The following is an 11,130-nucleotide window of genomic DNA, read 5'->3' on the forward strand; positions in this document are numbered from 1 at the left end:
TGTTTTGAAGAACTTTCATGATAAGCTATAAGAATGCAATGAAAATGGGGATTTCTATTTTTAAAAAATTGATGTGACCTTGACTTGACCTTGGCAACGCTAATAAAATATAAAATGTCTTGTAAAGTATTAATTTTTCGGTATGTATATTTTAATATTTTTATATGCAGAATAATTAGAGGAATCGTTGCGTAAAAAAATCATACAATTCTATTTAAAAAAGTAAAGGTGACCTTGAAATCTTCGAAGCGTCCATCCATAAAAAAATTATTAGTAATATATTGTACTCTTCTTGATGTCATACAACTTCAATAAATATATTATTTTATATCTCTAAAAATATCGGAAATATTCTAAGTAGACAGAGTTACGGCTTCACTTTGTATATAACATATGTGTTATATTACAGTTATATTGTTGAATGGGAAATTACAACTAACATGTACGTTACATGTAACTTGGTGTTTGCTGTGTAACATAGTGTAACACAATTTCATCTTTGTTTAACATTGGCAAAGATGTAATGATTCACTATGATTACACTAAAGAGAAATCTGAAAGTGGACATCTGACCTTTTTTGATGTATCGAACCTTAGAGTAATATTCATATTTTTGTGATTCTTTTCTATACTACGTGAGTTAGACAAGGATAAACAATCAACTTCGATTATTCGTCCTTGTTTAACCTACATAATAATATGGAAGAGACCCACAAAAACGTAGATATTACCTTACGAGATTTGGTACATGAAAAAGATTGGGATATTCACTCTCTGGTTCCTCTCTGTGTCACTTGCGCCTTTTAGGGGCTCCGCACAATAAAAGGAACAGAAAACAGAGAACAGAGAATAATTTCAACCTGAAATATGTATTCCATAATACATGATCTGAAATTCTTATTTTCTGTTCTCTGTTCCTTGTTCCTTTTATTGTGCGGAGCCCCTTATTGTTGCAGCTTCTAATGAGATGCATCATGGAGACGCACTCGTTGCGCTCGAAACAGGAATTCAAATCTCTTTAGGTTTGTTCGTGTTGCTTGAAAAACATTTTGCATTTAAAATGAGATAAATTCAAGTGTTGAAAGCGAAGATGCTGAGTGCAAAACGTGCTACAAATTTTCTGTCTCGTAATAACTTTACTAGATGCAATTGCGAGACGCGATTTGACGAAACACGTTTGCGCATCTATCATGCGATCGCTTAATTATCCAATAATTAGTCTCAACAATAGGTCTGTTCGCGTTGTTTGAAATCAAAATTTTTGAACTTAAAAGGAGATAAATATGTATTTGAATGTTGAAAAGGGAGAAAGAAAAGATGCTGGATGCAAAAAGTGCAAGCAACGCGAATAGATCTGTTTCACTCAGTTTGTATTATAAATTACTGCAAATATCGCATTTGCCGCTTCGGCTTTGAACGCTAATCGATACGCCGCCGTGGCACCTTTTCGAACCAGCGACTTCGTGCGTTTTATAATCGTCTGAATAATTCCAAGTAGTGCGCATCCTTGGCTCTTTTAACGTAATCCGCGTTTGGTTTTAGTATCGAAGATTTTTCACGAACGTCTCCCAAATTATTCTTCCAGAAAGAGAAAGAAAAAGAGAGGAAAAATTGCTCTCAGGAAAATTCCCACCGCGAGAAACATTTCCGACTTAACATGTTCATGGTAAAAAGATTTCGTGAATTCTGAAAAACGAGCGGTTGCAATCGATGTCCTATTCCACGTTTAGCCTATAGCCTCTTCCATTTGTCCGCTCTGATTTCGTCTCTTTAATAGAACATCGTGAACACAGAGAATCGGGATGACTGCTGTAAGTGGAGTGGATCACATTGTTGCGACCTGCTCGAAAAAAGAAGAGTGTGAGATTCGAATGTCTGGATTACTACGATGCTTCTTTGTTTTCAGACCGCCGTAAGAACTGTCGTTCGCCGCTCGTTCTCCACGTCGAAATGGGCAACAGCACAGCAGGTGATTTACTCCGCCGTTTAAAACTAACAAAAAACAAAGAAACAGTTCTATGGATGTCACGGGAATTCCGCGAACGTTTCCACGTTCATCACTAATTCTTCCTTATTCTCCCTTTACCCTTCCCGTTTCGATTTTTCTCTCGCGTACGATCATTCAAAGTAGAAATCTGAAGGACATGAAAGGTCATTCACTTATACCTTGGTGCTCTCTCTCATGAAAATTCCTGTGAATTTGCTAGATGACCGTGCGAGATGCTTTGAACTCGGCCTTGGATGAGGAGATGGAAAGGGATGAAAAGGTATTTCTTCTCGGTGAAGAAGTAGCTCTCTATGATGGCGCATATAAAGTTTCCCGGGGTCTCTGGAAAAAGTATGGAGACAAACGTGTCATTGATACGCCGATCACAGAGGCTGGTTTCACAGGCATCGCAGTTGGAGCAGCTATGGTATGTGTGGAATAATTTTTATTAAGCTTTATTTGTTATTGTAACAAGCTAATCTTTATTTTATTTATTGCACTTTTATTAGTATATTCCTCTATTTGTATGTATATTTCATTTTCTAGGCCGGCCTGCGACCAGTCTGTGAATTCATGACGTTTAATTTTTCGATGCAAGCAATCGATCACATCATCAACTCTGCTGCCAAGACGTTCTACATGTCTGCAGGTAGAGTCAATGTGCCAATCGTATTCCGCGGTCCCAACGGTGCTGCCGCAGGCGTAGGAGCTCAACATTCGCAGTGTTTTGGTGCCTGGTATAGTCATTGTCCCGGTTTAAAAGTAGTATCACCCTATAACAGCGAAGATGCCAAGGGTTTGCTTAAAGCAGCCATTCGAGATCCTGATCCAGTGGTGGTGCTCGAGAATGAAATATTGTATGGTGTACAGTATCCTATGTCTGATGAAGCTTTATCCAAGGACTTTGTTTTACCCATCGGCAAGGCCAAAATAGAACGAGCGGGCAATCATGTAACATTGGTAGCACACTCCAAAGCTGTCGAGGAGGCTCTGGAAGCGGCCAATGAACTTGCTGGAAAAGGAATCGAGGCCGAAGTAATTAATCTACGTTCTCTCAGACCGTTGGATATAGACACCATCATACAGTCTGTGGTGAAGACGAAACATCTGTTGACAGTTGAACAGGGTTGGCCACAGTGCGGCATTGGAGCGGAAGTCAGTGCAAGAATCGCCGAGAGTATGTTTCGTTTAATCTATAATCTATAATTTATAATCTATTTCGTATTTTACACTTGTGTTGAATTTATATTTTAAATCAACTTTGGACAGTTTAAATTAAGATAAAATATTATCCTGGTTTAGATATTTTTCGTAATAAGTTCTTTTTAGTGTTTTAAGATACTTATTAGTATAATTATTGAATTGATGATCAGTTTAATTTGTACAAGATCAGAAAACGACTCAGATGATTACAAATCAAATAAAGGAGCTAAGAGCCAATTAAGTTATTTTAATAAAATTAATTTCATGTGCTTAAACAAATGTTTCAACTTTTGCACGAAGTCATTATCAATGTTACAAACTAATAATTAAAAGCGATACAAAAATTAGAATCGCATATAACTTAGAAATTAAAAAATAATAAAACACCAAAGTCGAAATCCAAATTCAATTTAGATCAAGGAATTAACAATATAACTTAGGTGCAGTTGGATTTTTCCTTGTATCACATCTAAACGCGCAAACTTTAGGCGGTATGATTCGATAACTTGTGCTATAATTCAAAAACAATTAAAGCCTCGACATTTTGGTATTAGAATTTTTGTCTCAAAATGATCTCAGGAATCTACCTCAAACATTGTTACGGTCTTTATCAAACACTGTATAATTTAATTTGTTATTTTAGCTTCAGTTTTTGCATTTCAAGTCTGGCAATAAGCGTCACACAGTTTATATAACTGAGAGATGTATTTAAAATTTATATATAAATATTATTAAACAAGAGAGAGATCTAGCTTTGATTGTATTGGTTCTCAAGCTTTTTTTACTTATTTGAGTTATTCATGTAACAGTCTAAATTAACATATAATTTAAATTAGAATTAAGTTTTAAACGCATTGCACATAAAAGATTACATAGAAGAAAAGTAAATTGCGATTTCAAAGCTATATAATTTAAATTGGTTCCTATCGATTTTATTTTAACTTATTTATTCTCGACAGTGTTGCTTAACGAAATTTTTTGTTTTTTTCAGGTGAAGCCTTTTATCATCTTGATGCACCTGTCATTCGCATCACGGGAGTCGACACGCCTATGCCATATGCGAAATCGCTAGAAATCGCGGCCTTGCCACAGATCAAAGACATAGTGAACGCCGTTAACAAATTGTTAGGAGTCACGCAGTAGTCAATTGTACTCGAGTATTAGGCAAAATTATATTTTTACGATTTTCCTGACACGCCAATTTTCCTATTCCCATCCTGACACGCCAATTTTCCTATTCTCATCTGCCACACCTCTACAGTACACAGTGTACCTCGTCCAATACTATGTTGATATTGTGTGAGAAGATTGGACATCTTATCATTGGACATCTGATCTGGGAGGATTTCGATAGCGCACATCATTAATTGGCCAATTTAAAATAAAATATTTTCATTGGTAAAGCAGTAAAAAGTTGCTAGCGGATGTGAATGGATGTGTGCTAATGGGACCGTCCCCATCTTATAAGTTTTATTTGTGTAACAATTCTTACAAGAAAGTATGTTTGAACGTAAAGGAGATGTACACTGATTATAATGTATAAATGAGGTTTAAGCAAATGTGCTTCTTGAAACTAGCACGAAATATGTGCGATGTGTATTCTGTACATTGATATATGCGATAATGTTATTAGACAATGCGATAATAAATGTAAATATATACATATATATATAAGAAAGAATTAGTAAGAATAAGTCAAAATTTTAGTATATAAATAGTGCTATTTTATTTGAAACATCCAATTGTTATTATCATCAACGAATGTGCAATAACTGAAACATTCTAATTTATTTCATTAATATTCATATTGGATTTAAATAAATTGAAGTTAACTTTTCAATTAAATATATAACGGTCATGTTCAGCAAAAGTCGGCGTTTAGTAAGCATTTCGCGTAGATTGAATTATATTCTGATCTAAAGGCATACATATGTGTGTGTGCGTGTGTGCGCGCGCGCGCGCGCGCGTGTGTGTGTGTACATACGCACACATAATTCTAGCTTACAATAAGCGAAGGAACTTCCAACTATTGCAAAATAAACATTCTGCTGAATATGGCCAATTACAAAAAGATGTATCGAGCTACTGCCATATCTATACAAACTGCCTTTCACTTTGTAGAATTTCACATCGCGCACATTCAATTAAAAATATCAGTAAAATGTTGACAGTGCAATGTGCATTATTACATATATGTATGTTTAACTGCACAATTACACGCAGCATATAAGATAATCTGTCTATCATTTATTACAGAAAATTAATAAATATTAGTAATATATAAATTATTAATTATTAATGGTTTACTTATACCTTCTAAGTGTATATATACTATACAAGATGTTCCTCGTGTCAGTCGTCACGGTTTTTAAGATATTTCCGATGAATTGACACAAAATGTTCCCAACAAAAATTTGTTGATTTCTAATAAAGAATCAACTACATAAAAATTTCAAATTGTTCATTTTTTAATAAAAAAAATCGAAATCAAATTATATTTTTCTAAATCGAATTATATATTTTTATTTCTATAGTTTGTAGTACATAAAAAGACAAATTTGATAGTGTTATATATCGTTTTGATTATTTGATCTCAAGACGTTTCAATTAATATACTTATGACATAATCTATGAATTTGTCGTCGATGCTTAAAATAGCATGCTATATTGATGAATTTATTTTTTTATGTGCTACACGTAAAGAAAAATATATGGTTCCATTTTAAAAACATAATTTGAGTTCAATTTTTTTTATTAGAAAATGAACAATTTTTTTTAAGCAATTAATTCTTTATTAGAAATTTGTATTAGAAATATTTTGTTCTTAATTCATCAGAAGTATTTCAAAAACTATGCTACAGCCGAAAGAACATCTTGTATATTATTAATATATATATTAATTTTTTTACATTGATAATTATGTATGATACATACGTAATAGACAACATGTCACTACCATCATATAACGTTCAAATGCATCTCTTAATTCGCCTTCTCTGTGATAAACATTGAATAATTAATGTTTCTTAAAGTTCCTAATATTTGAACATCTTATATTCATAATATCAATTATTACGAGTCCTACCTAAGTACATCCATGTCAAGAGCGCACTGTGTATAGACAGCTAAGAAATTCCGTAGATCAGAATGCGTCCAATTGACTTGTCGCCAAGGTTCAATACATCTCTCCACCAATTCCAAAAAGAAAAATCTCACTTCTCGTGATCTATGCAAGTTGCATCCAATACAGAGAATCGCTCTCGAATACGAACGGAAGTTTGTATCCAGTTCTTGATAAGATCGATCGAGAAGCATTGGTTTGAGCTTAAGGCATACTAAACTGAAACATATCCATATTTTCCTGTTATTTTTGTGATTTTTATAACAAAGCATAATATTTTGTCATTTTATATATGATATAATATACTGTTTGTGATGTTTATCGTTTTCTAGAAGAACTCTGCATTCTGATAATTCCTGTAAGAATTCCCTGTCCAAGTCCGTATCAAAGTATTCGGATCCGACACATCGATATGTCCATGATGACATCATACTATTAGCACAATGGTATAGATCAGGAAACGTTAAAAATTGTAATTTTCTTTTATTCATTTCAAATCGCAGGCATGCTATAAACACCACTGCAGCGTATCGTCTGTGCAATTAAAAACAGTTTGTTATATTATAAATGATACGCATGTTTATTATAATTGGATTGTGCATTCATACTAAAACAAGTTATAATTCCTAAAAGAAATTATATTGTATATTATATATACTTAGCAAGATCTTCAGAAAGTAAGAAATGTTGTTTGATATTGGTTGCAAGAGAGCCTGGCAAATCTTCGACAGTTTTAAACACTCTTTTCACATTGTCATATTGCCTTCTACAGCTCTTCAACGTAATTCCTGTCTTTTCGGCTACCTCGTCCATATCCTTTCTACTTTTGGATGTTATCTTTTTTCCCAGTAACTCGCGTATAACGACATCATCAAATTCGTAATACCTGAAATAAGTAATTATTTTATGTCAATATCAGGAAATTATTAACAATCTGGAGCTGACGTAAATCTATTGAACCTACTCAATTATATTCCTATAAAGTTGATGGTGGATCTATTGGACCAATATGCAATGACTGTTTGGCTAACAAAGATTCTAATATGTAAAATTAATTTAGCTTTCTTTATGAAGTAGTTTTAAGATTAAAAAAAATATGTTATTAAAACTTATTTAGTTCTTAATTCTTACATTGATTTTTGTAACAATTGTCATTTCATACAATACAATGTCAAACAGTTCACCTTTCTTTACGTTACATCTATGAATTTTTAAACTATTTTTATTAATATACTTAATATTTCTTCTTTTTTATACTATGTTATTTTGATTCTTTGAAATTAATAGTGCCTTTTAGTTAACATGCACTAAATGGAAATAAAATAAAATAGTAATATTTGTAACTACAAAAATAAATCTAAGTAAAATGTAAAGTTTCATTCTAGTTTGTATCATATTTCTATACTGAAGAAGATTCCAATCCAAGAATCAAAACGTTTTATTTTAACTTTATTTAACAAATACATTCCAATTGAATGCAGTATTATTAGGAATATATAATTTGTATGCCAATATTTGAGGAAATATAGCTTTTTTTATTAAATTAAATAAATCTCTTGGATCTCCAGTGTCAATAATTGTTATAAATTTTGGCATCAGTTCCAAAGAGTTAATAATCCCACAATTTAACATAAGAATTTACAGTGATCATTCTTATTTCTGTGCTGATAAAAGCTAAAAAGTAACCGAAACATACATTTTTTAACGATTTAATGTTAAACATTAGAAACATCATGTTAATGATTTAAAATTAAATATTTTGAACTGCTTACAGCGTCGATTTCCATTAGCCCTACTTTCTTTTACTATCTTTAGTCTGAGTTATAATCCGATAATTTGATTAGAAAGTCGCATATTCTTACATTTCTATGAGCATTTGACTGGTCTGTGGTTCGATTTGAAAGGCTAACTGTTCACTGGCGAGTTTCGTAGGAGTGTGAAGCAGTTTCTCGAGTAAAGCATAGGTGCGATAGTGATCGAGGATATCAGATGCAACCAGTTCGATCGGCGCATTGGTCTGCTGACAGATTCCTCGTTGATGTAGAATGTTAACTGCGTCACTAGCTAGAAAAAAGCATCCATTAGACTTATAGATTCAAATAATTTCTCGTGCAGGTAAAATCAATGGAGGCTGTTATTCCCTCCACTCACAAGTATGTCCGTCGACCCACAGCTGATAGATCTCGGGATCGACCAACGTGTAATTGCTAATAAACACGTCCACCTCGGACAGCATATTGAGGTTATGTTTGCGTTGTTACGTTATACAATCGATCGCAAGATCATCCCGAAAATCATGCTTATATTGTTCCTTGACGAGAAAGTTAACTAATAGAGATTATCGTCACGTTTCGTCTTAAAAATAAAAAAATTTGGTAATTATTTAGATAAGCCCCAGCTCAAAAGTCAACGAAATTAGGCTTACTTAGCGCATTTTTGCATAAAACGAAGGAATCTGACAGAAAAAAGCTTTACTCTGTCCCGTGTCTGAGATGTTAATCATTAAAATTCACTACTATTTAGGTTAGGAAATCTGTCACAGCCACGAAATACTCAACACTGCGATGCGACAAGTAGTCTGTTTTCTGTTCCTGCACTAGACTGCACTAGCACTCTTTTTCTCACTTTCAACATATATCAAACGTATACCTATCTCACTTTAAGTTCTAAAAGTGTACACTAGTCAGCTACAAAAAACAGACCTAAGGACAAGATGGGACAAGAGCTGCGGTCACAACACAGACAGGGCGCGTTCAAGCTGGACAAAATGCTAGACTGTTCGCTGAGCAATTGAATGTGATTGGTTGGATCAATAAGGAACAATCAATCGTGTTTATTTGTTTGGCGAGCAGGCTAGCTGCTTTGTCGACTTGAACGCGCCCATTTTCAATAGGCGCGAGCTGGATCTGTCGTCCACATCTGATTTTTTAATAAATTTTACTGTGAGTGCTGAGTCATTTCTATATCAGGTCCATATCAAAGAGCGAGACTGAATTTTTCGTGGGCCATGTCAGATTTTTTTAAATGGCGTGGCAAAGTATTGTGGCCATCCAGCTAACAAGATGACTTTTAATTTCGGCCCATAAATTCGGTCATTAATAACTTATCTTCGACATTTAGACATCGCTATGATGTAATTATGTCAAATTTTATTGACGTCATTCATTTTACATCATAATGACGTTGGCACGTGATGTAGAAATGACATTATAGTAGTATAGTGGCGTTGCCATGGATTTATACCAGAGTATCTTCTTAATTATTTTTTAAAGTTAAAAATAATTCTTTTTATTAATAAAAATAATTATTTTCAACTTAAAACAATTTTTAACTATCATAAAAAAAATTTTGAAAAATTCATACAAATACTTTTGTGTGACACACACTCACACACACACACATCATACACACACACACACACACACACACACACACACACACACACACGCACGCACGCACGCACGCACATATCATAATTAATATTATAAAATTTAACTTGAATTTTAAACTTTCTTTAATTTGGAATATTATTTCTACAGTTCATACTTTTATTTTTTACTCGAATATCTTCCTCCAGCATTATTATTCGAGTAAATTTGAATTGAAGTCGACATTCGACTTCACAAGATGCAGCTGCTGAGCGAAGAGGTCATACGATGTTACATGGCGATACAGCCACATACCAGCGTTTTATCGGCGGTGCATTATTTTCATTTTTCCGCCATAATCTCTGCTTAATTAAAGTAATCGTCGGACTTTGAAGCAAAATAATATGAACGTGTGCGTGTGCACATGCACACATGTGTGTACGCATGCACATGTATATGTAAATACGTCCACCGACCGCAATTCTGCGCGATTGATTGACAGCCGGCGAAGTGTAGTAGCAGCGAGCAACAGCAATAGCAGCGATCGAAATTGCCACTGCACTCGCCTCGCGCAGACGCAATTAATTCGCGGCGAGACGATGTCACGTAACGTTAAACTCGTTACCGTGCGGGAAACGCGCGTTAACCGGCTGCGACTGCCAACGACGAGCAGATAAATATTGTAATGCCGTAACAAAACCTGGCGGAACGCTAGATTCGTCTTGACCAAATATCGATCGGGTCCCTTTGGTACAATAGAATGAAACAATGATTTCCGTCCTTGTTACGCGTTAACAAGATGCGGAATACTCATGACGATGGGAATATTAAAATTTGAAGATTTTCCAGGAATAAACTTTGTTATTCGAGGCACGGGTAGAAAAGGAAAATAAAATGTCTGACTTGTCAAGCGTCTCATTACTCCGAATCTTGCGTGCCTTACTAATTTACAAGTTTTCATCAGTCTGTAATAAAGTTTTTAGATCGTAATTTATTAAAATGTGTATTTTGTGTATATTTTTAAAGTAATAATCAAATGTTAATATGATAATTTTTAATGATAATATTTAAATAGAACGAAGTTTATCTAAGAAACATTATATTACATTATATATTTTTAAACAAAAATAAGACGTAAAATTTCGCAAAATATAAATTTTATTTATTAGTTGAACAAAAAAAACATTTCTTTGTATGACGTACTCTTTTTTTCTATGTAAATTAATTAACTAACATATTTTGTATTACAATAAGAGAAAGTATAGTTTTCTACCATTATTGTGTATATTTGAAATATGTTCGCTTGATATGAGTTATTAAGACATGTACTAAATAATTAAGTACTCAATTCTTCTTATCTCTACGCATAAAGTAGAACTGTAGATTTCTCACTTTCCTTGTTTCCTTAAATAAACATGTATACGAACAATGCAAACAAAGAATAAAGAAAA

At 33.6% G+C, this 11,130-nt stretch overlaps 2 protein-coding genes across 4 annotated transcripts; one reads left to right on the forward strand and one right to left on the reverse strand.

The window, feature by feature from the left end:
- The first annotated feature begins 1,454 nt into the window (after window positions 1–1,454).
- Window positions 1,455–4,905, forward strand: Pdhb (Pyruvate dehydrogenase E1 beta subunit). 3 transcript variants are annotated; one of them, XM_011057534.2, is made up of 5 exons: window positions 1,455–1,666; window positions 1,907–1,969; window positions 2,208–2,414; window positions 2,534–3,164; window positions 4,182–4,905. In XM_011057534.2, exons 1-5 carry the CDS (start codon window positions 1,658–1,660, stop codon window positions 4,331–4,333), a joined length of 1,062 nt encoding a protein of 353 aa, XP_011055836.1. In that variant the 5' UTR covers window positions 1,455–1,657; the 3' UTR covers window positions 4,334–4,905. The 3 variants fall into 3 exon arrangements, with proteins under 3 accessions (XP_011055836.1, XP_011055837.1, XP_087271790.1); XM_011057535.2 differs by lacking the exon at window positions 1,455–1,666 and adding an exon at window positions 1,673–1,811; XM_087415664.1 differs by lacking the exon at window positions 1,455–1,666 and having other exon boundaries at window positions 1,889–1,969.
- Window positions 4,616–8,907, reverse strand: Fibp (acidic fibroblast growth factor intracellular-binding protein). The gene is made up of 7 exons (XM_011057536.2): window positions 8,737–8,907; window positions 8,463–8,666; window positions 8,174–8,375; window positions 6,970–7,197; window positions 6,618–6,845; window positions 6,276–6,530; window positions 4,616–6,186 (listed from the first exon to the last, which is right to left on the reverse strand). The coding sequence occupies exons 2-7, from the start codon at window positions 8,545–8,547 to the stop codon at window positions 6,108–6,110; spliced, it is 1,077 nt and encodes a 358-aa protein (XP_011055838.1). The 5' UTR covers window positions 8,548–8,666; window positions 8,737–8,907; the 3' UTR covers window positions 4,616–6,107.
- Between the last annotated feature and the right edge of the window lie 2,223 nt (window positions 8,908–11,130).

Source organism: Acromyrmex echinatior, chromosome 1 (assembly GCF_024713525.1).
Source record: "Acromyrmex echinatior isolate Ae372 chromosome 1, ASM2471352v2, whole genome shotgun sequence".
Classification (NCBI taxonomy): domain Eukaryota; kingdom Metazoa; phylum Arthropoda; class Insecta; order Hymenoptera; family Formicidae; genus Acromyrmex; species Acromyrmex echinatior.